Source organism: Thunnus albacares, chromosome 11 (genome assembly GCF_914725855.1).
Source record: "Thunnus albacares chromosome 11, fThuAlb1.1, whole genome shotgun sequence".
In the NCBI taxonomy this organism is placed as follows: Eukaryota; Metazoa; Chordata; class Actinopteri; order Scombriformes; family Scombridae; genus Thunnus; species Thunnus albacares.
The window spans coordinates 4,756,084-4,782,013 of NC_058116.1; the positions used below are offsets into that span (position 1 = coordinate 4,756,084).

The window sequence follows — 25,930 nt, forward strand, 5'->3', positions numbered from 1 at the left end:
TTAAGGATCATTAAATCTTTATTTAAACAGTTTTCTTGGCGCATGCAAGATGATATCTGCAACATCTCACATTTTGACACAAGCTTTTAGCAAAAGCCCAATAATAGCAAATTACAGATAAGCTGGCCAAGACAAACACAATGACTCTATTTCCAGATAATGTGCACGTGTGGACATACACTGATGTCATCCCGACTGTGTTTCTCTAAAGCTCTCCTTGGCCCATCCACTCTCTTTTCAGTGATTGCCCTCTAATAATCAACTGCTGCTCCTGATTAAATTGTGGACGACTCCAATACCACCTGTTGCCTTAGTAACAGATTGTTTTACAGGATGATGCCGGTGGAGCGATCCGACAGGCGGTCTTGATGTTGCACACAGACAGAATCAGTTCCATGTGTGGATGGCTGTGGTGGGGCTGGAGCGAGGGACAAGTCATTAGTGTCAGTGTAAACAGGGAGGGTGTGGGCCCTATCTGACTGGCTCATGCTTGTCCTCAGACTAATAGACAGTGAAAGCTCTGGAAGAGAATTAAGGAGAATTCAGAATGGATTAACTAATGCAAGAAGTCCAGCTGATTCTGCACGCTGGATTCCATTAATCCAAAAATAACACAACGCTGCTTTCAAGGCACCCTATAGTGTGCAAATACAACAGCTGTATTCATCAAGAATCAAGTAGTTATTAAATAAACAGTGTTTGGTTGAACTATGACAAACCATGGTGCTTAGTCACTTATTGACTTTCTGAGGAACAATACCATCTTTTTAAAGCCCATATATCTTTGATTCCATATATGTTGAAGTGTTTTTCCATTTGTTTATAATGTATGCATTAAGCCTGCACAACATGGCAAGAACCAATCTGTTGCATTGAAGGTTTTCAGGTGATGGAGAACCTTATCATTTAGAACTTATCATTTGTGTCAGATTATCACAATGGAAATGGCTAAAATTACCTTCCGAATGATGTCATTACCAAGAAATCATTCACTTTATTTGGTAAGTAACCATCATGTGAAGTGTCTTGAAGTCTGCTGAAACATTTAGTTGACAAATGCATTTTTTCAAGAAGTTCACTCACCCCTTGTTGGCTTAAAGGTGACTCACAACAAAGTATTCCAGCAGTGACCCAGTTTCACAGCAAAAATCGTATCAAAACGTCTCAAACTTTTCAACCCACTGCTGCAGCATAATCCACGTCTGTGCTGTCCACCTGTATACTCAATGTATTAAAATGTTTATATTTTGACCAAAATGTAGCCAAGTACACATCTTGCATTTATCAATTGCAAGGATGGCTGTTTTCCTTTGTCACATGCTAAACTAAATTTGCTTATATTGGTTCTGGATGATAAATGCAAACAGCTGAGCATGCTAGACACAACCAGAAGCCATGTTTTTGCAAAAAAAAAATTGATTGTATGGAAAACACTGAGCATACAGACAGTCAGTGGAGAAGTTTTTTTTATGCAGAGATGGTTTGATTACACAGACTCAATTTGTTGCTGTTAGCTCTTCATGTTTGTCACTCATGACCGATTTAAAAATGTTGCAATACTGCAAAAAACAGATAACTGTGCTAGTGACAAATGGGAGCTGTGTATTTAGCGTATTTGGGGGGGAAATCTGAATTTTTGGAAAATACTAATATATACAAGAGTTGTTTGAAGCTTCTCTGGACATTTTGATGCACGTTTCATACTCAAAACATATGATTTCACTGGAGTATTCCTTTAAGCATTATGATTACAGGTCACACGTTGCCCCGGATCCACCTCTTTTCATTTGGTAATCTTCCGAGAAGCAACAAGCTCTCAGCATGATGTCTATGAGTTAAGAATGACTGTGACCTGACAGGCATTTTATCAAACAGACAGCAGTGTCTGTTTACTCCGTCGACTATCCTGGTGTTGATCTTTTCATTATACTGACATCCATCTCTCTGAGTCAAATATACATGTACACACATGCTAGAGTATGTGTGCGTTTGCACGTGTGTGTCAGTGCTTGCGTTGGTGTCACGCAGCAAAGCAATGTGCCTCCCCGCCTGTGAGCTTCTGCACTAATGTCAACGTAGGAAACCAGTGTAGAGCCAGAAGCTGGCAACCCGAGAACTGCACGTTGAAATTAACATGAGGGGACGTCTAGTGTAGTCATTTTGCCATGTTAGCGATTACACCAGTGCCAGTGGGTGATGAACGCCCATTTATGGGAACATATGAAACATGACTGGCAGAGAGCAGCTCTGGGAAGGGAGAGACATGCAGAGGGGGCAGGAAGGTCAACTGAGAGCCTGGAGAAACCAGAAGCAGAAGGGAAAAGACAGAAAAGACAAAAAAGAGAGGTGATGAAGAGGACTCTTCAGAGAGAAAAGTGGGTCTCCATGTGAAGAGTGGTGACGCTGAGAGAAAGAGAGACAAATACCTAGAGAATAAAAGAGTCCCCATGGAAGTTATATGAAAACCTATTAAATACTGACCTATTTACACTTGATTATAGAGATGTTCTGTGTGCTGATACAGCTGCCAACACCCTAAAACCCACAGTCTGTATATAAAGATGGACGTAGCGAGTTGTGACGTCACCCGCGGGTTTGCACTGGAGCCAGTTTGAAGCCCAGAGTTGCAGCTTATGGTCACACCATCTCTTCTGTTTAGAGCCAGGACCTTCCAAATAAGAAGTGTGGGGGGTTGCCTTTCACGCTCTGGAAACACCCTGCTACCTCAGACCTAGCTTACACCCACAGAGCAGTGCATACTTGAGCTAATCTTAGCTACTTTAGCTAAATTGTGCTAACAGGTCAGGTATTGTTATCAAGTAATGTTAAAGAGGGCCTATTATGCTCATTTCAGCTCTAAATTTTTATTTTTGGACTCTATTGGTGTAGCTCTGCATGACTCACAGTTCAAAAAACTCCTTATTTACCTAACTGGCCCTTTATGCAGCCCCTCAATATACAGTTTCTCTTATGCTGTGTCTCAAATCGCATACTTCTGTACTTACACGAAACATTTGAGTGCATAAATGTGTTCACACTGAGGAGTATGGAAAAATGCAGTGCACGATGAGTACCCGGATGGTGCACTCAAAACGGTCAAAATTTGAGTGTGGAACTATGGACACTTCTCACCCTCAATGGCCGCCATCTTGGCTACGTAGTGGAAGGGGAGGGACCACTTTTCAAACTGTAAATGGCGGCTGAAGACGTTGTAACTATGGTCAATATCGTCACATTATACAAATAAATGTAAGTTATACATGTGTTTTTTCACACTAAGCACCACTATACTGTTGTTAGACATAGGCCATCAGGGTTAATTTAGTAATGCTAACGGTAGCTAATGCTAATTTGCGACCGTCATTTCCAGTAAGTGCACAACGGCCGTGTTTGATTTGAGACAACACTCCCCTGTCGAAATTTGCGCACACGTGAGTAAGTACATAGTGTACACAGTCTACCACATGGAAGTGTACTGACAGAAGTATGTCATTCGAGACACAGCTTTACGCTCTGTTTTAGCTCCTGTCTCTTTAAGGCCCCCCTCCCGATGAGCCCACTCTGTTCTGCTTTTTGCTCACAGGGGTTACTGCTACCTCGTTATTTGACACGTCGGCCACTTTTAACATGAATATCTGACAGTGTGACATCATATATATATACACGTCTGAAAATAAGGAAAAGCATAATACATCCCCTTTAAACTTATTGAAATATTGTGACAATAGTCCGACTCAGGTGAGCCAACTGTCATCAATCAACGCCCGCATGACAGACATCAAAGCTACTAGAAGTCTTCAAATCTTATTAATGGAGCAACAAAAATGACCACCAGCACACGTATTAGATGGCCAGAATTTAGATATTGAGACTTGTTGAAAAAAATGATTGACTTAGTCTAGAGAGAAGTTGATGCTTTTTGAATGGAAATCAGTTGCAGACAGGGACTTTTTGGAGCCAGCATCTAGTGGCAATTGGTGGCATTTCACTTTCATGTACTTACACATTGGCCTCAACCTCAAGCCGTGATAGTTGCTGCTTGCTAAAACCTAAAACTAACATACCTAGAAGACATACCTGTTTTTTTAATTCAGAAGACCTTGATATCTGTGTTGCCAAGATATTTACAAGCATGAGGCCAGGAGTCAGTTGACCTAATGTATTTGCAATAGTTGTGTGCTGCTTTTTTGCTGAGCAATCAAGGATTATTAGCAACATTGCAGGTGGTTGTACATCAAAATAAAGCAGTGTAGATAATAAACTGTGTCTAAAAATTAAAACACAAGTTTATAACAAAAACAGAGAAACTGGGGAAAGAACAGGGAGAGAAAGAATAACACATGGTTAACGCTGATGATGACTAACTCTGAAACTTGCGTCATGTATACTACACTACATGATGCTTTGCATGCTATACATTCCTTTGCAACTACTGGGAGCAACTCCTCTGGTGTCGTGGTATGTTGGAAAATGTTTGTTGAAAAGAAAGTGTTTTCATAGTGTTTTAAACATATGAGGAAACCAGTGCACCATCAAAAATCATAGATGGAAGTTTGCTATATTATGCACTTAGCCACTCCAAAACACAATACAGTTTGACTTTTCAAGTCATTCATTCTTATAATATAAATATAATATAATTCTTATTTTTATTATATTCTACATATTTCCCACCAATTAATACAGCTACTGTATGTTATCCCAGGCTTATTATATGCACTTAAACAATTGAATACTGAGTATAAAATAAACATTTGCCGGGGTTTTAGAAACATTACCATTCAAAACAACCATCTTTGAATGCTTTAATACTGTCAAGGCTTTAACTGCTGTCTTACACATTGGTCATGGGAAGTTTTATGATTGTGTGACTACAAATCTGACATTTCCGGAAGTCATTCTGTCAGCCATTTCCTCCTGCTGCCACAGATTACAGGGCCATGAGTGTGCTTGTGGCATGGCGCCACACTTCACCACCACATTAGCTTTTCGTCACCTCCGAGACATTCAGCCAGGTGTTTCACTCAAGTTGCTGTCATGGTTTATTGTGGCTCTGAGTGACAAGAGGGCGGTCTGACTCACCAGTAGGTATATAATTATGACTGTGGGTTTGGCAGCTGATGGCATTGCTGTCATTGTCTGTCTACAGTGACATGCTGAGGGAGAGAGGAAGAGAGAGAGAGTGAGGGTGATAATAGAGATGCACTGTCTGCCAAAGTGAAGAGGGGTGAAGAGGAGAACTGAAAACAAAGAGACATGTGAATGCCAGTGAAGAACAATAGAAACCCAGTTAAATAAAGGCATTAAACCTGCACCACGTGCCAACGCTGGATCTGACCTGATTCTTACTCAGTGTCACTGATACATAAATCCAGACAGTACAGTGCCAAAATATTCACACTATGATTTCCCCGGAGACAGTGTAAACTAATACATAAACACAACCTTGTTTTATACAGAAACACTGTATCTTATAGCATGGAAATATTATTCTGGTAAGGATACTTTTTACTTTCTCTTGTCCAGGTAAGGATTTGTTTTGCAAAGACTATTTCAGCCTTGCTTCATTGTCTCAGGTAACGCCGCAAGCTGCAAGAAACCTTATTTGCATATTTGCTATTTTTGGGGGCATTTTATTCGACAACTGACAGTGGAGAGCTGACAGGAACTGAAGGGATAGAGAAATGAGAAATGACATGCAACAAAGGTCCTTGGCCAGATGCTGAGGTAGATGATCGGTACCTTAACCCCCAAGCCACTGAGTCGTCCCTACTCCTACTAGGAGAAAAGTAACAGCATTAAGTTCACATTATCCAGAGCCATAGACATGACAGACTTACGTCACAAGAATGAGGACCTGAGAAATGACTGCTATGAGGCGCCTATAGAATGTGTGATAACAGCAATCTTACAGGTGTATTTTATGTCAAACTGTGGGAGAACCATTCTGGTTCAAATTGGACTATGAATGCCTAGTGAATAATGGTGCTACAAAAGAAAGTTCATATTCACATCACCCTTCTGCACCACTCTCATGTTTTAAATAGTAAATGGCTACATTTATTCAAAGGGCTTTACAATGTGCTTCATAAGAGTCTTATTCACCCATTCACACACACACACACACACACACACACACACACACTGATGGCAGTGAGCTACCATGAAAGGTGAGCAATTTGGGCTTCAGTGTCTTGCCCAAGAACACTTTGACATGTGGACCGGAGAAGCCGGGGATCAAACCAAGCTCCTTTAATTTTTTTGGCTGCCTTGGTCGTCAAAGACTCTAAGTGCAATTCCAAGATCACCGCTTTGGATCAACAACCAAAGATTTGACTATGTCTCTCACAAGATTGTCCTACTGATGGCCCACAATCACACAGTGCATAGCAGTCTTTACTTGAGACTTGAATCTATGAAGACTTAAAAGTTCAGACTCGAAGGCAAAAACATAAATAAAGTATCATAGATAAAGTAATAATCAAGTGACATGCAGGTATTGCATAGCTACACACACACACACATAAAAGAAGAATGCATTCTTATTTATTGAAATTTCTGAGGCTCGGCTTTGTTTAGAAATGATCAACCCAGCTTTGAAAGAAAAACAAAGTCGATGGAGAAAATCCAAGTTATTCATCTATGAACACGAAGGATCAGTGCCGAGAAGTCCTTTCCACAATCCCCCCCCCCTGCACACAACATATTTCATATTGCCTCTATGGGAGCCAGAAAAGACACATCCTTAATATCCTTCATGAATCTTTGGACTTGCTACTCATATATGATGCCAACTTCCTTTCATTTGTCTCCTCAGTCTTGGCTAACACCATCACACTCTTGCCTCTGGACCAGGTGTGTCACTGTACAGTCTGTGTGAGTGTTTACTGTAAATCTCAGACTATTTAAAACATGTTTGGTGGTCTTGTGAGCTTTTAGTTCACAGCAGCGCAGAGCTTTAAAGACAAGCTGTGGTTTTAACGGCGTCTTCCAGTGAACTTGTCAAGCTTTTCACATTCCCAGGCGCTCCGTTGAAACAGCTCACCACTTTACGGGGAAAAAAATATATTTCAACTTGTCGAGGTGTGCTGCTGCTGCCCCAGATCCCAAGAAAGGCAAGTGAAGTGTGGTTGATTCAGGATTATGATAATTATGATACTTTTGGCTTGGCTATGGTGAAACCACTATTGTCCTCTGTTGTTGCTTTGAAGTGCTGCACTTTGTCACATTTTTAACTTCCAGCAATCCAAGACCAACAGCAGCAGCACCAACTGGAAGAGGTTGAGGTGCTTCTTCCTTTGATAACTGGCATTCTTGTCGCTTGATATTAATTGATTTTTCACCTCCTCAAAATAAAGATTTGGAACAACATTTGGACAGTTGGGAGCTAAGCTTGAATATCCACAAATCAAATAGATTGATTTACAAGTACGCACACAAATTAAAGCTCAAAAAGCTTCGTCTTTCAAATTCCAACTGAGTCACCTGAGCAGCTGTTCCTCCATCTGACTCATGCAGGAATAATGAAAGTGGGAGAGCGGTTTCTCTGCGTATGCCAAAGACCTGATGGTGGAATGCATCCCAGTCAAGTCATGTCTCCTGACAGATGTCCCCTCCTGACAAACGGAAATCTGTCAGCAGCACATTTAACCATCCATCAGATGGCAAAGCCTGAGTGGAAATAGACGTTCTGCTCTACAGAGCCAAGAGGAGAGATGAGATTATGTTTTTTCTTTTGTGACTCTAAGTGAACATATCATTTCCTCTACATCCCCTTAGAGCTTTTTTAGTTCTACTGGCATCTTTTTGTTTCCTTTTAAAAGATATTTTTCATTGCTAACACTTTAGTTTCACGGTTTACTGGCAGCAGTATGTGCATCTATTTTTTTTTAGCATGCAGAGAATAGTGTTTGAAAAGTTAAAGGGATTAAATGACGGATTAAAGTTAGAAATGTCTCTGTTATGATCAGAGCTCTGCTCTGCGAATGGTATCTCAGTCGTCTCATAAAAACAGCAGCCATGACCAGCAACTGGCAGGAAAGAACTATCTTTTCCCACTGACAAATAATAGCCTGGTGGTTTTAGAGGCTAAATTTTGTCTTTACTGAAGACTGAAGAATCTTTGACCTAAATTCTCAGAAGAACATTCACCCCAAGTACCTATAACCATGCAAATATTTTTGGGATTTATTGCTCCAGGTTTTGTGATATCTGAAATCACTTAGAAAGACTAAAAGTCTCTAAATCTGGACTAATAAAACAACTATCTGCATGACACCACTTTAGGTAAGTGAAACAATATGTTTTTTGTAATTTGAGAAAACCAACCCTTCAGTCTATAGAAAACATACCCGACACTTATTCTTGGCATACACAGCACTTCTTTTGAAATCATCTACGCAAGACAACTTGTATCTACATACTTAACATCAATCAAATATACAGATGTTATTAACATAATTCAGCATCTTTGATATGTTTGTTTCTGGCAATATCCTGTGTGTATTCTCATAAATGTGTATTTTGCCCTACTTCTAAAAGAATTTGTTGTTTTTTTTTGTATTTGGGTCTTGTGATAAGGTAAATCAGCCAACACTAACTTTTCCCTCTTTCTAACCTCTTCACCTTTCCATCGCCCACCCATGAAGACAGAGGCTCTCACGGCCTCAGTCCTACCACAGGGCAGCTGACAGGTAAAAAAAAAAAAAAAACACACACACACACACACAATCACACTTATACATGTTTTTCTCACACACGCGGTCAAAAGTATCTCTCTTCCCCACACACACTCCCACGTAGATTCGAACCCTCTGTGCCGACCCCCGCCTCGCCCTGAGAAATGTGCCATATCAATGCTGAGAAGCAGGTCAAGCATTCTGTAAGTGCAGCAAAGTGAGATAATTGCAACATAGACTGTTTTCGGCTTATTATTAAAACACTCCCCCCCCACCCCACAATCACCCAGTCTCCGCCCCCCTTTAAACCCAACCCTTCTCAACTCACACAACATTCAAAACAACCTGCTTTTCTAAATGCGGCGGCCTGTAGTGTTAAAGGTTGAGCAGCGGTGGCGGTGAGCTGATCATTTTTAGGATGGACGGATCATGAAATGCTCAGTGACAGAGTGATTAGTGAACTGGGCTAATGAGCAGCCTGATTGGTCTGATCTCTTGCTCTCTCTCTCCCACTCTCTCTCTCAATCCTTCCCCTTGAAGTGGATTTGTGTGATGTTTGACGGGTATTAGGTCACAGAGGCGGCGCTGCAGGTCTTAAAACTGCGTCGGCTTTTCAAATCACTCCCAACGACTGGTACCTGGTCCTCCACCGCGCCACTACCGCCTCTGCCTCCTAACTGTGCCTCCTAACTATGCCTTTGAACCTATGGGATGAAGGCTTGGGGTGCAAGGAACCATGACCAAAGTGCATGTGTGAATGAGTGATCAAGCACATGTGAATGTATGTGTAGGTATGGGTGGATGTAAGAAAGGAGGGGAGGCAGCGGGAGGGGAGGGAGAGTGACTGAGGGCACAGAGGGTTCACGGGCAGTATCCTTCAGTTTGGGTCTTTTTTGATAAGGAGTTGTTGGAGCTACTGTGTTGCTGTGTTTTCAGTGAGGTGTTGACTCAGCTTTATGCTCATTTTTGAAGTAGTGTAGTGTTGAACTGAAGTATACTTTCTAATATTTTTGCTCTAAGTCTGTTAATTAGTTAGACAAAATATTAGAAACACTTCTGAATATAAAGATGAGTGACAAAGCCCACAGCATGATTCACATCATTTTTCATACCTAAACATTCAGTAGCCGCCTCTATTATTTTATTCAGGTTTTTCCTTTTAATTTAATGTAAATTCTCACCCACCACCTGTAAGGGAGACTCAGGTTTTCATTCCAGGTGATGCTTTCTCCTCCCTGGTGTTTGTGTTCCAATGAATACCAGTGACCATGTTTGTGGGTGGGAAGCCAGTGAGGGATCATGTCTTTCTTGTTGCACTAGTGGTTCCTATAGTTGGTCTGGGCACCAGATTGGTCGAGGTGAAGCTTATCGCTGCATGGCAGATGAAAAGAGGCGGCTTTTAACACTGTGCATCATGAATCTGAGGTAAAACATGTCTCTCTGCAGCCTTTGACGGACCAACAAAGGGGTTAGCTGTGACGTGAACTACAGTACACAGGGAACTGGGCATTTTAAATTAGGAGAAAACTGTGACAACAGCTTCAAAATGTACCACAGAATTGAGTCAACAGACAAACAAAGTAGTAGTCTCAACAAAAATGTATATTTCAACTAGTAGTAAGTTAAAGCATCGCCTTAGGATGTTATTATTTTTCTGGTCACTCAATGTACACCTGTGGTACCTGAGCCTAAATGAAATGAAAATGAAAAAAATATCAAAATTGCATTGGTATCTAGGGAAAGAAAGAAATGAAAATCAAAGTGCAAAGTGGCCAAGATGGAACCTTTCAACAGCAGAATGGGCAGAACAAGACCTCAAAAGTCTGCAACATAGACCCCATGCCTTAAAATCACTTGAGACCGTCCACTGGAAATCTGTATCATATAGAGATGATGGGTCAATTTTGATCATATTATGAACAAATCTGAAACATCCCCGCCCCCAATATCATTTGTGCATCATGTGTATTGATGCGGTCACTTCACATAAAAAAGAGCAGTCCTGTGTCTGTTTGTGTCAGCTGACCTGGATCTAATTATAACCACTACTCTAACGCGGATATCCACCAATCAGAAATGAAAATTTACTTCACAAACTTAAGCAGAAAAAAAACAACATTAAAAATATGTGAAACTGTGTATCAACTTAAATGGATTGCATTGACATTACAGACAACTGTTACACTGTTTCTATTTCAGATGAAAGCAATGTACTGGATTAAGATTCTTCTTTGTGTGATGGCAGGTCTTTCTTTGACCAGAAAAAGAGATTAGGGAAGGTATAAAGTGACTTCGCCCCTGCTCTTTTCATGCTGTGAGCATGTGGCCTACGGGGGGCAACCACTTAAAGCCAATCCATGAGTCTCCTGGGCCTTGCATGTCTGCTGACCTTTCTCTATTTTTTTTCCTCAAACAGTCAGGACCCAACTTGAAAAGACTGCTACTGACCCACTAGCTTGCAAAGCTGACCCATTAGCTTACAAAGCTAGTGGGTCAGTGGGGCTTCTTTGAGGATTCAAAGGAAGCTAAAAGGTTCCTCAATTGACAAAAAAATCATGATGCTTCTATATTTATATGGTAGAGGTTTGCTGAAGTACATCAAGGTTAATGAATTGTTTTTCTAATTGTTTTGTTAACATTCATCTGATTGCATTCTGAAGAATCCCTAAAGGTTCCCAGAAGACATTTAACTTCTTCGAGTGCATGCTGTCAATCCAATAAATACTGTTCTCTTACACTGTGACCTGTAGGAGAGAGACAAAGGAACAGGAGGGGGTTGTTTTTTTTAATAAGACCTATGAGGTACACACAAATAGACGGCCTCCTATAGACATCATCATCTCCTGTCACATGAAATGACCCACAATAAGTGAATCAGGAAGTAGCTGGATAATAACAATGAATCGGATGGATGGTTGTTCAAGACCTATGTGAGACATCAGGAGAGAGCTAACGAGACAACACATCTTAATTAAGGGCATCATTAATGAGTAAGTGATTTGATAAGGGTTTTGGGGGTGGTAGCAGGAGGGTTACTGTTCCTACAGAAACATGAGAGAAATCACCGGAGGATGGGTAGTGACCCACATTTGGGAGAGGGAAGATGGGGGGCAACCCCCATTCCCTTAACCGGCACCCCCACATCCCCCTCTGGGCAGCCTGCTGATTGGTTCATTACCCATAGTAAACACGTCTACTACCCCCCACCATTGGTACACACATACATATAACCATCCCTGCCCCCCGCCAGTCTGTCTATGATCATCCTGCCCTGGTAAAGACCAATGGCCAGATTCCTTCAGTGCCCTAACCAGATTCATACATAGCTCCACACTCCCTCCATCTGCTGGAATGCAGAGTACAAGATGGAGAAAATATTCTTTTGTTTGACAAAAGGCTTACAACGCATGTTCACAAACAGGATGTTAAATATCTCTAAAAGCAATTCATGAATCTTAAACAAGTTTTACAAATTAACTGATTAGATTCTTTCAGACATGAAGATGTGCCTTCATGTCTTCTTTGTCCTGTCTTGTCATTTTTGTTAAAGCTAGGGATGAAATAATTCCAGTGAAGTACAAAAGATTGCAACATTTCACAAGGAAAATGCTTAAGAATGACAAAGAACATCCACCAAATACGCAATGTAACATACAACTTTATGCAAATAACTAACTAACTGAGCATATATACTCCCTGTCCGTTCATCCATTTGGTCTGCAAGTGGCCGCCACTCAAACACCCAATTACACTGCATGTGAACCTATTTATCCAGCGAAGTTCTTGGCTCTACAGGTTTCCCCAGATTTTAATAAGAAATGAATGTATATAATTTCAATTCTCTGTGGAATCTCAAGTATTTATGCTGTGTAGCCTACAGTAGAGGACATGTTATTTTATTTTCTATGTAATGTGGTGGTTTGTTGTTACAGTGCGTCTGTATATCTTGTTAGTCATTGTCTGTGATGCATTTGTTATTTTTTTCATTTGAAAAAAGAAGCGTCAGATACATTTTGATGTGTTTCACATCCTTGGGCCAAAGTGTTAGCTGATCTTGGATGTTTTTCTGCCTATTAGCAGACAGGTGTACTTTATACCTGCAGGCGTTTTGACACCTCACACCAAGGTGGTCTACTTTCACTTCAGATCAACACCAGGGGCTGAATTCATCTGGACACTTATGCAGAGGTGGGAGTTGTACTGTTAAAACTCATGTATTTCAAGTTGATCTTTGGGGCTGAATCCTGCCAGCTCTAAATGGACAGACCCTTGTGATGTGCTGCACTTTCATTTACCCCCTCCAGGGATTTGGATTAACGTTCTCTGAAGGTTGAAGTTTTGGCTGTGTTGTGTTCTAGATTATTTACCTTTACCATCTGATGTCTGTGCCTCTCTGCTCTTCATTGGCTGTCACTCCCGCTTACGGATGCTTCACTGGGTGGCTGACCATTGTCCTCAGGCGGAGGTGCTGCTGGCAGCTGCGCTCAGATGGAAGAGAGGACCGACATGCTGCCGTTAGGTCTGCTGTGGAGCCTTGCAATTGGTTGAAAAGGAAACAAAAGAATATATCTCTCAACACAACATATAAGAGGAATCTCATAGATAGATAGATACTGTTATTGATGCTGTTTCAGTCTATACTGAGGCACAACAAGCACATTGGTACTTAGCTTGCCTCGTGTATCTTCCATCATCTTCATACACCATTACATGTGCTTCTGAACACAGAGACCCCAAAACAAAGGGATTGTCAAACTGCATATTTCCCAATGAGTGGGAATTTAGACGGATGAAATGTGATACCAGACATGCAAATTTCCCCTTTTCAGACTATTACAAAAAGTATTTATCAAAAGTCCACAATATATTATATAAATTAGTAAATCTAGGATTTATTTTTCCACCTGGCCTTTGTGCACTTATCAGCTCACAGATCATCAGTGTTTCTGTCTTAGTCTTTGGCGCCCCCAAGTGGTGATAGAGAGGAGCTCTTAATTAATTGCAAATTAATCAAATTTGAAACTGTTTTTACTCTCTGGCCTATCAATAAATAAATGAAAGAGAGATGAGATACACATGTTGACATGTATTTATTGTAATAAATATATTTATTATTTATAAACAAACATGAACATCCTGACCTAAAATATATATTTAAAAATATCTATATATTTTTAAATGTATAATTAAGACATTATTAGAAAATATGAACAAATAGATTAAAACATATAAATATAAACATATAAATGAACCCATAATAATAGTATAAAGCATCCAGATTTGGTTTGAACAACATCTCAATCATTTAAGCCATATTTTTTACTGTTGAGTTAAAAGCAGTTTAGTGAATACACACTAAAAAAACTTACCTTTCAGATCTATGGTCACAATACATGCCCAAACAGATAAACATTCAAACATCGGCACTTCTGTAAAGATTAGAAGACGCTGTGCAGAGCAGTTTGAACTTCTCATTATTGAATTTAGAAAGTATTTTGAGGCTATCCAACTTATAAACAATAAAAAACATGCACATACAGTTAGTATGCGCCATGATTTTTTTAAGAAATCTGATTTTATTTAGGCCTACTACCTTTTTTGTTCAGATATTATTTTATATGTTTCTTTAATTTATTTCTTATTATCATTACTTTTACCCTATATCCTGTTATCATGTTGAATGTATCAACCAATTGAAAGTGAAGTCATGCCTGTTATTTTATCTTTATTTCAGTACGAGGCCCAAGTGTTTTCTGTTATCGTCTTAATGTCACATGCTGTAAGTGATGATTTGTATAAATAAAGAGATGGAAAAAATAAAAAACCAAAACCGCTCTGCAGGGTAAATTTCACCCGGATAAATAGGCACATTTATATAGTCTATGTAATAGACCACACATGAAGGAAAGCATCGTCAGCCAGAGTATCTGACTGATGAGCTGGTAAAGCAAGAGAGACAACCTACATTGAATTAATAACAGATCTGTGATGGAAACACATTATCCTTGTGTAAACTCCTGCCCCCCCCTCCACCCTAATGGTCACATGACACAGACAACTGACTCCTTGTTGTGGCCTGTGAGACCAGTCTGGATGTTGCAAAATGCTTGTGTGGATATGTAACTATTGAATATTATGCACAGAAATAAAACAGTAGATCTAGTTATTACAGATGTAGGGACAGGAACCACAGTGATTATATACAGCTTTTTACAGACGGTCACAGGATCCACCAACAGAGGCAACGGGGGCAGCAGTGTCTCCCAGTCATCAGACTGGGGTCAGTAAAAGAACATCAGATTATTTGAGTGTATATACTCTTGAGCTAATTGCAATTCTGTTTGCATTAGAGTGGGTGGAAGAAGTGGCGGCAAGCAGTGTAGTGACTCCGTGTCAGCAGCGTCAAGCATTAAAACAGGATCACCAAGATTTAGGCCTATATGAAGTAAAAAGTTTTACTTATTAGCCTCTGTATGTTTATTTGTTCCAGTATGAAGGCTGGTGGTGTATCGTCATTCAGTATGACAATCATACAAGCTAATTACATATTTATAAAATTAAAGCAAACAATTTATATGTTTAGAGTATTGACAACATTTTTAAAAAATGAGGTTAAACTAATGTGAACATATTTCACTGCATTTAGTTTGTCACATACCTGTTTTAGGGTCACCGCTGTTAGACTCAGCTCGCCATCTTCTCTTAGATCTTGAGGATCCTGTTAAAACATTAATACAATAAATTAACAGCTAACTGGCAACACACCTTCACTGTTTGAATCAAAGCCATCTAAAGCACTTAAAAACATAAACTTATTGCTTTCTTACAATTACATTCATACAATCAGCAGATGCTTTTATCCAAAATGCCTGACACATCTGAAGGTGCAGCAGGCTTTATACTTACCAACTACCACTTCTATAGCGCAGGTCTGATTTTCAGTCGCCTCTGATCCATCAGACACCTTGGACGTCCGTTCAAGGTATTCTAAGGTGAGCTGTAAAAGAAAAATACAAGAAGCTGCACGCTCACTACAGTAATTTTCTAATTACCTGGAAGGATATTTGCATTTTAACTGGCTAGTAACAATAACAGGGTGAACAGGTGTCTGACACCAAACTTTTGGAAATTGCAAGTACCTCAGATGAAACCTCTGATGCTGATGATGATGATGGTAGTGATGATAGTGATGATAGTGTTACTACTGATGATATAAATGATGATAGTGATGAGGTCTCCTCCTCCTGGTTTGGACCTCCTGCAGGCTAAACAACATAGACAAACAATACTTATCATCATTTCTCCAGAACATGAGGTTCCTGAAGAACATATGGTGTTGTTATGTATGGTATATGTGGTACAGCAAACTTGTCAGGCCATGCAACCCAATTCAGCATCTTAGAATGCATTGCATACATGTGATTGTTTAAGAAAAGAAAGACACATATATTGTGTCACACATAAAAGCACAGATGGCTTTACTTTATTGCTACTTAACATTGGATATAGTTTGTAGCAGCAGTAGATAGCTCCTCGCGTTAGCTAACGCAACAGCTGGCTTGTAACAGCCTGAAGGACTCTTTTTCCCATGAAAGGACTGTTAAGGACTGTTGTTAAGCTAACGGTGCAGCGCAGCAGCAGTAGGACGCTGTTGGGGAGGCTGGAGAGAGAAGCAACCGGAGAAACAACCAGTAGAGTTAGCTCGTTGTCATTGCCGTTAATGATATCAGACTGGTTAAGCAGCAGCCACAAAGTTCAAATGGACGTTATGACATGAATACTTCATCTCCATGAAAGAAAGAAGAAGACATTAGATAACGTGAGCCAGATACAGCTTCTCTCTCTCTGTCTCTTTGGTTGCTAATTTCATCTCTGATGGTTAAATGTCTCTGTGTTGCTTTTTTTGTGTTTTTTTTTTATCTCCTTAACAAGAATGCAGCAGAGATCATATAATGTGTTGTGGGTAACGTTAGTTTGCTTGTTGAAGTTACAGTGAGCTGTCTGGACTCACTCATTCATTCGTTTTTAATTGAGTGGTTGTTCAGTCACCTGTGAATGAGTGCAGGAGGTCTGGCTGCTTGCTTCTGACAGTTTCTTTAGTCCGTTTTTAAGCTGAGTCATATATCGAGTAATAAGCTTAAAGTAACTGGAATAACAAGTGTTAACTAGTGGAGTAACGGATTGTAGTTGATCTGTGATTCATACGGATCATCCCCCACAGTTCGGCAGGCATATGAACTGCGGATTAATTGCCAAATTTAATGTGTCATTTAACACAAAGTAAACAAACTGCTGTAAGTACAAGTCATGGACAGACAGCATGTTGCTAACATTAACAGGGATTTTGAAGAGTAACGATCAAACTAGCATCTAACGTGTCCGATGTGACATTTGAGTTGTTTACCTGCTGTTTAATGTGCTGCAGCTGAGCAGCTAATTAGCATCTAGCTGCTAACTGACGTTAGCGGTGAATGTTTGTTATCATCAAGTTTTGATGATGTGGACAGAGGCTGTTTCATTCACTGTCTAAAAGAGGAAGGTTTCATGCCTCATATTGCAATAACTGAGCATTGGATATTTTATATATTTTATTTTATTTAAACATTGGACATCTTAAATGTTGTTTTCATTTAAGACCATGGGCAAAAGTTCCTTGCTGTTTCAGTGTGTTACAGAATAAACGGAAAACAAAGTTTTATTTGTCTCCCCCCTTTTTTTCCGCTGATCCTAATAATGATCTGATCCGTGACTCAAATCCGTGATAAGATCCGTACCGTGAGTTTTGTGTTCATGTTAACACCCCTAGTGTTACCATGTCAGCTTTATAGACTTTTTTTTTGTATATCGTACATATAGATAAGAGTGTGTAAGTCATGTATTTGATACTTGAATTAATACTTTCTGATGTGAACCTACACTTTTTGATCTGTAATGTTTTTAGTGTTCAATTTTTCTTGTATTAAGCACTGATCCGTTCCTGTATCACATTATAAGCTTTGTGCTACTTTATATATTTCTGAAAATATATAGGAAACACGTGTAAATCATGTGATATGTTGTCTGCTTTTGATGAGAACATAAATTTGTCACAATAGAACAATACTATAAATTTGAATTTCACTTTGTTGGTAAAATGACACATTTGAACCACTCCATGGCTAAAATGAGCACTTCTTTGTTTAGACACAGTATGTATATGTTAAATGTCTTTAAAGAAGCAGCCTTATCCCCACTCCACACCAGGCCTGGAATTAAATCATTTTTAAGGCAAGGCCACTTTGGCCTTTGATAAATAGATTTTGTCAACTCCGTCAAAAAACTATTAAATATACATGAAGACATTATTATTGACATTCAGTATATCACCGAATAGCTGATAAAAAGCCTCAAAGCCTGTGGCCTTAACAAACTGTATTAACTCAACTTTTAGAACATTTTATTTTACTTGTTTACAGCAATTGACATGCCTTCAATTTCACAATATTCAAAATTATTACATAGATTGATACGCTCCGCTGTAACATTTATGGGGCTGGAACAGTGGCGGTTAAATTTGGCATTGAAAATAAAATTTGACATTGAAAACAAAACCTGGACTGAAAAGGGAACACTTTTATTAGACAAGGTTGTATTGACACTCAAAAATCTTCCACTAAAAAATTAATTTTAAGAATTCTGATATATAATTCCTTTTGGAAGATAAATGTTTGTTTCAGATGAGATCTAATAATTGTAGCTGCCACATTAGTTTGTCTGAATGTAAAGTGAAGCTTCATGTTTTAACTGATTTAATTTATTTTAAGTCTTTTCACCATAATTACTCCAGTAGGCATCCTTAAGTACATGAGTATTGTTGAGTACATCCTCACATACACACACGCACACACACACACAAACACACGCACACACACACACAAACACACACATGCACACACACACACAAACACACGCACACACACATACAGACACACACACTCTGTGACATCACAGAATGGGATAGAATGTTATTCCTTTGATGCATCATGGAATGGTGTGATGATGTCATCCCCTTTGATACTTTGATGTGTGTATGAGATCAAAGGATCAAAGCCTGTCAGTTTTCTTGAAGATAGATGTACGGGTTCAGACTTTATTCATCCTGCGGGAAATTTAGGCACCCAGTAGCTTATACAACGCATACAAAACACCAATACACACAAGAATTAGCACCTAATCTATTCTAATCTATTGATAAATCAGAGTGTTTTGAACTGATCAGTGCAATGGAGAAAACAATGAAGAAAACAATGGAGAAACCAATGAAGAAAACAATGGAGAAAACAATGGAGAAAACAATGAAGAAAACAATGGAGAAACCAATGAGGAAATCAATGGAGAAATCAATGAAGAAGCCAATGGAGCAACCAATGATAGAAGGAAAGAAAGAGGAACTTGTTCCAGTCGGAATCCTTGAATGGCAAGTGGACAGACAACTATCACTCCATGAAAAGGACAGAAAATTCTGGCTGAATGAAGTGGAAGCCAAAAGCAAAAGAACAGACGTTCTTGAGGCTAAAGTCTCAGCTCTAGAAAAGGAATTGGCGACTTCCAATAAAGACAGGGACGAGTTTGAAGAACAGTTAAAGATCACCCAAAAGCACGTTAAAGCCCTTTTAAAAAACGCTACTGTCACTGATGAAAAAAACAAGCATGAAGAGAAAAGGCTGAATAAATCTCTGGCAGGACTTCAGAAGCAGTTGACTGTTACGCGGGAACATTATGAGAAGACTATTAAAGACCTGACAGAGCAGCATGAAAAGAGGGAAGCCAGAATGCAAGCAAAGTTCCAGAAGAGACAGGCACTTTATGAAGATGAAACAAATAGGAAGATGCAAGAAGATATGGAAAAACATCAGTCCGAGGTGGAAAATTTGAAGGACGCGAACAATAAGTGTGAGCGGGAAATTAAACAATTAAATCAGTTATTAGATGTCATAGACAAAAGGCATGACAAGGCTTTTCAGGAACAAGAGGACAGACAACAGAAGGAGACGGAGACAGTCAAAGCTAAACATTTCAAAGACTGCATAGCATTGAAATCGAAGATAATGTGGCTGCTTGAGAAAATCAAAGAACTAGAGAATAGGGAAGATCTGACTCGTAAATTGAATGCAGCGCATGAGACTATTCAAAATTCAAAATACATCATTAAAAAGAAAAATCAGGAGATAGAACGTTTAATTTCGGAAAAGAAAGAAGCACAAGAGAACTTTTCTAGCGAAAGGGACAACAATGCTGTCCTACAAGCAACATTAAACGACCTGCAGGAGAAACACGACTCTCTGAAGACCATGCTCACGAACGAGCAGACGATGCTGAAAGACACAAGAGAAGACCTCAATAGGGCCAAACAAAAAAATCGCATCTTAAATGATCAAAACCAGCTCCTCCGTTACAAAGTGGCGGCCCATGAACCACAGCTTGAAAAGACTAAATTTACGACGAAAGATCTGCAGACATATCAGCTACGATTCAAGGAGGATTTACAGGCATGCTTACCTTTTCTCGATAAGCCCAAGAAATTAAGAAACAGAGTCCTTCTCCTCAAAAGTTGCTACTTAGACGGCGATGATAGACTGCCAATGGATGAAAACACTCGATTGGCCTATCAACATCAGATTGACTGTTTAAAGAAAAAGCTTGCTAGCACTCTAGAGGTCAACAAGGCTCTTTCCAACGAAGTAAGAAATCGTGAAATGCGGATACAGAGCAATGCTAAAACTGCACACGAGGAAAGGGCCGCTTTAATTGGACATATAAATAAAATGGTTGAGAAGCACAAACCACAGAAAGCAAAATCAACCAGTAACCTAGGCTGTGTCCCAGTTAAATTGCCACCTATTAAAAAGCCTCATCCTCCTACAGAACAGCAGCAGCACTTTTTAAGCTCAGAGCTCAGACGGCTCAGCAGTTAGCACAGCGGCCTCATATCCCGCCTTCCACATGCCCACATTCAACCATTAATGGTCAATGCAAAAGCATTCATGAATATAAAAAATGCAGATAATTGGGCTCCCAGTAGAAACCTGCTGAACAACTGAAGCTTAAGTTATCAGAGAAACAAGCTGAGCAAACGTTAGCAGCAGCTGGGCTAGCAGTGCCAGCCAAACATTGTCAGAGAAACATTGATTTTTAATGTAAAACTGCTTTATTCAGTGTTTTTTACTGGTTTTAATCACCGGGTCCGTTTGTTTGGAGAGGAGGAGGCCGGTAATTCAGCTCCCGGTAAAAACATCCTGAATGATTAACACTGGAGTAATCTCTGTACTACTGCCTCCAGCAGCACACAGAGGGAACCACACTGTGGCCTAGCAGTGCCAGCCAAACATTGTCAGAGAAACATTGATTTTTTTACGTGAAACAGCTTTATTCAGTATTTTTACTGTTTTAATCCCCGTGTACATTTTTTTTTTTTGGAAAGGAGGAGACCTCTGCAGATAATTGGGCTCCCAGTAGAAACCTGCTGAACAACTGAAGCTTAAGTTATCAGAGAAACAAGCTGAGCAAACGTTAGCAGCAGCTGGGCTAGCAGCCCCTACCGGACGTCCTGTGCCAGCTGAACAGCTTCAGAGAAACACTGATTTTTAATGTAAAACTGCTTTATTCAGTGTTTTTACTGGTTTTAATCTCAACAATTCATTTATTCCAATTTCTAATGTTTTTAATGTTTAATTTGTCAAAATATGGCAAAAGTCCGGTATGGGCTTAATGGGTACCTAACGTACCAAATAGGCCCACTTCATGATTTGTTGATAAATAAATATATATATTAAAAAATCTTAAGAATACAAACTTGTTCTATTCAAATCTGTAAACTCTTAGCTCTCAATAGCTATTTTCATTTTGTCTCCACTTCATTCCTATGGTCTGTAAATGGCATTTGAAATGGGCGTGACCAGCCATTTTGCTATGTTGTCAACACAGAAAAAGCTAAACTTACAACTTGTCCTCTTTGGAATGTAGCCAAAAAACTATTCATGAACAAAATTAAAACTATAGTGGAAATTATTCTCAAATACTTCATCTTTCAATATGTGTTGTCATTTTGTCTGTATCTCTATCCTATGGTGTGCTGTTGGCTTTTGAAATTGGCCAAAATTTCTGGTTCAGCCAGCTGGTTGAAAGTACGAAGATGTTTTTATGAAGATTTCTGAAGACCAACTGACTGGAAAAACAGCTTGCAGATTCAACACTAATGTTCTAGGGATGGTAAATGAGTCAATTTCAGGATTTACAATTAAACAATAAATTTAACTGATTTTCGAATGTTAATCACGTTTAGGCTAATAGTTTGAAAACCTTGTAAGAACACATTTTAAAACCATTCAGTTCATTGTGGAGTAACATTATAACATACAGTTCATTGTGAGGAGACATCGGTCATAACATCTTAACGCTCATTATCTCATCTTAAACTAAAACTTATCTGAAAAGTAAAGATTAGAAAAATATTGCTTATGTTAGCATAGAATATAGGGCTGTCCAGAATGAATTGACCTATTTAATATCAGTGATATTTAAATATAATTATCAAATTTATTGAGCTGATTCATGAGGTGAGGTTAAAATTAGGGGGGGGAATGGTTCAAAAGTCAAAAGGGACAAAATCCCCATTGAAACACAGTCAAGTGGGCTTAATAGGAGCAGGTGGGCTTAAAGGGAAAATCAGTGACTTTATGGTTAAAAGACAGAATATTTTTATTCTATGCACATGACATTAAAAAAAACTATATGAAATAAATCTATACATGGTGTGCTAACATAACATGAAGAGTATTAATTGATCATGCTGAGAAATAATTAGTTATACTCATTTATATCCACCCCAAACAGTGTGATTTTTTTTGGTAGCGTACCCTTTAAGCCCACCAGATAAAAATGTTAATTAAAAAATAAATAAAGATAAACATACACATTTATTATCTATTTAACAGTATAATAATATGAACTGCATACAAAAATGTAAACTATACATACTTATCATGCTTTATGTCATTGCAATGAACCATACTATGCAGCTACTCTATTGATGCAGCATGTGGTCTGTTTGCTTGCATGCTAAAACTCATATTTTGATTTCAAAAGAAACAATATTTCTGATTCAAGTAATATTCTAACATATGTCTTATTCAAATCACTAATCTCTTAAATTTTGATAACAATTGAGTATTTACCAAAAATAGGAGTAGAAATATGCAAAAAATGTTATTTTCTGAGGGTACCAAAATCACCAAAGTTTTCTTGCAACTTCTTTTGGGATCAGCAGGCACATGTCACACATATGCTTCGAGAACTCAATATTGACAAATCTGATTGACTTACAATAAAAAGTGTCATTTATGTAACAAGCAGCTTCATGGGAAGAAACATCAAACAGAAAAAAATTATGATGTGTTTTTTTTAAATTCGACTCAGAAGTTGCAAGTGGGCTTATATGGTACGCGGGCTTAATAGGGACGTTTACCCTAGTATATGAGCTGTTTACTAATTCAAGGTTAGCCAGTCAGGAGAAAAACAAAATTCATGTGGGCACACTCAGGAAATGAGAAAGCAGGCAAGTTAGAGGCAGTCAGGAGAGAATATGGATATTAATATTAAACTTTCAAAATAAGAGGGGAAAAGCATAGTTTGGAGGGAAATATTCAAACAATTGCAACAGCATTGGGCTAGTGCAACAAAATGAAGACACTTACATGAAACACAAAATAAAGTAGAAGTGGTAAGAAATAGTGGAATCGACAGGAAAGAGCAAGTAAGTTAATTATAAGTTGATTAAGAACTGATCACAGCAACCTGAATAGTAGCCTACACTTTCTATCACAGGAAAACACCCACTTGGCCATTAATCAGTGTCAGGAAAAAGAAACAGTGGTGCACGTCCTGACTTCATGTAGGAAACATGAAGAGGAAAGAAGGGCAATGATTACAGGTCTACAGAGGCCAGGACGAGTGGAGGCAAGGGTTAAAGATCTGCTTGAGTGTGGGGACACGGTGGAGGGAAGAAACTGGTAAGCAATTGGACCAATTACAAGACTGTGATGGAATCGGACAACAGTGGACGATTAAATCCAGAGGGAGGCAGTAATGCAACTTAAAGGACCATTGTGTAGGATTTACAGGGATCTATTGGCAGAAATGGAGTATGATATTCTTAATTATATTTAATTAGGGTACAACCACCCGAAAATAAGAATCGTTGTGTTTTCGTTACCTTAGAATGAGCCCTTTATATCCACATAGGGAGCGGGTCTTCTTCCAGGGATTCCGCCATGTTGCACCGCCTTGTTTCTCCAAAGGCAGAGCAGACAAACCAAACAGTGGCTCTGGAGCCTTCGCTGTCCACGCAGGTGCAGGGGGCCTTTCTGGCGGGAACTCCAGTACGGAGAGTCGGTGACATACGGAACTTCTTTTCTGGACTCCTGTCGCTTTCTGTGATATTAGTTCAAACCGGGACTCCTGTCTGTTGTTTCCCCTGCTTCCGGGTGGAGATTTGGTGTTGTTATTTTCCTTATTTGTTTGTCAGTTTCCCTCCTGCCAGTTAGTTTGGAGGTTTGTTTGTCGGAGTGTGTTTGGCTCGTTTGGGGAACTTGGGGCTCTTCTCATTTCTCATTTTGTGCCTCCTAGTCTCCTCTCTCCTCTGTACTCCTGCCCGTGACCCGGAAATCGATCTAAGCGCATCATGTTTAAGGAAGTCTCAATTCCTAAAATGCATCTGGAGGAGAGGGGAACGAGGAGAGAGGAGGCTTGCCGAAGGAGCTATGAGCAAGGATCATGGATGTATTAAAAGAGCTGGATACCGGACTAAAATAGGTCCCCATTCAGTCCTATAGGAATTGCTTGGCTGGCGCATACGCCAAAAAAAAGTTTCAAGCTTCCGGGTTTGCTTCCGCGTTGTGCGGTCCACTGAATATGCGCAGTAGTGTCGCGTTTTCGCGAGTTTCGCGGCCACAGTAGATTCTTCCCATAGACTGTGAAAGGTTCATCCACACGTTTGGAAAGGGAGGGGGAGGAGAGGGGTATTCAGTTGGTTGCAATCTGCAACCTCACCGCTAGATGCCAGTAAACCTTTAAAGGATGCCAACTGCAGTTGGACCCCAGAGAAGAAGAAAACCGACCGCACTTTCCAACTTGAGGAAAACCTTTTTCTTCCTCTTTTACAGGTGCTGCTCATACTAAAGATGGACAGAGGCGACAACTCCAGCGCTGTGAGTTGCAAGTTATGTGGAGAGGCCTTCTATCTGCCTGGTAGGATATTTACATCAACTTTCTGAAAGTTAAAGTTATGAGTTATGCCGCATTTTTGGTAAAGTTAAGTAGCGTTGCACTTATTCGCTAACGTTAGCTAATAGTTAGCAGGCCATCGGCAGCAGCCTGCAAATATTAGAGGCAGGTGTGTCGGTAGATGTTTGAATTTGCGAAAAATGTATAATAAACACAGTATTGATACTATGACATGTTGAATACAACAAATCATATAATTCATACGTGTTTTCAATGTGTTTTTGAGGTGGCAGTGTCCTTTGGGATAACGATAAATCAGTCAGACGGGCTGCGCGTAATGTCGCGCCAACTGGACGGCAGGAAATGTTGCTGCCTAATACATATTTTAGATTACTAAATAAAGGTTTGGTGCAACAACACAATGGGGGTTTAAACACTGTAATACAAATGTGTACAATTATTCTGAACTTCAGTGATAAACTTTGTAAATTTAATTGGCCGCGCTATATATTCTCTATCAGCTGATGGTTTTTTATTTTATTTATATATATATATGTATATAAAATGTGTATGTGTTACATTTTATTTTATAAAGTTAGGAAAGCAATGTTTAAGTCAAGCCTGATGTTGCCTTACACGTAAAAGAATGATCCAAGTCTATTCCACTCAGTGAGGCAAACAGCTTATTAATTAGACACTAGTATTGGATCTTTATCCATGCATCCCTAACTTTTTTGTTTGTTTTTTTTGTTTAGTATATTTTGTTATTTCCATAGTGAAACCACTAACATTTTACATATATGACAAAAATATATTGACAATAACACTTCCGCCAACACCCCAGTCCCATCAACCGAGACATCAACATTTAGAACGACCCCACAGACAATCACAAATAACATCCAGTCAATGCTCTGTGACAAAAACAGATACCAGTCCCATGCAAGATGAGAAATCACCCTAATGCAATACAAAGCTCAAAAAAAAGAGTA

General features: G+C 39.3%; 1 protein-coding gene and 2 long non-coding RNA genes across 8 annotated transcripts in view; 1 reads left to right on the forward strand and 2 right to left on the reverse strand.

Moving 5' to 3' along the window:
* LOC122992645 lies at positions 1-24,016 on the reverse strand. Its single transcript, XR_006406086.1, has 3 exons — positions 23,929-24,016; positions 13,046-13,211; positions 1-520 (listed from the first exon to the last, which is right to left on the reverse strand). It is a non-coding gene; the product is annotated as an uncharacterized LOC122992645 (long non-coding RNA).
* LOC122992644 lies at positions 15,120-16,150 on the reverse strand. The gene is made up of 3 exons (XR_006406085.1): positions 15,818-16,150; positions 15,585-15,675; positions 15,120-15,396 (listed from the first exon to the last, which is right to left on the reverse strand). It is a non-coding gene; the product is annotated as an uncharacterized LOC122992644 (long non-coding RNA).
* rnf17 (ring finger protein 17) overlaps positions 23,626-25,930 on the forward strand; it is a 26,562-nt gene continuing 24,257 nt past the window's right edge. For 3 of the 6 annotated variants that reach the window (XM_044366496.1, XM_044366497.1, XM_044366500.1), the window contains exons 1-2: positions 23,959-24,103; positions 24,878-24,962. In XM_044366496.1, coding sequence (XP_044222431.1) covers positions 23,987-24,103; positions 24,878-24,962 — 202 coding nt within the window. In that variant the 5' untranslated portion in view covers positions 23,959-23,986. Of the gene's footprint in view, positions 23,726-23,958; positions 24,104-24,699; positions 24,963-25,930 lie in introns of those variants that run through there. The other 3 variants (XM_044366502.1, XM_044366498.1, XM_044366501.1) reach the window with 3 other exon arrangements.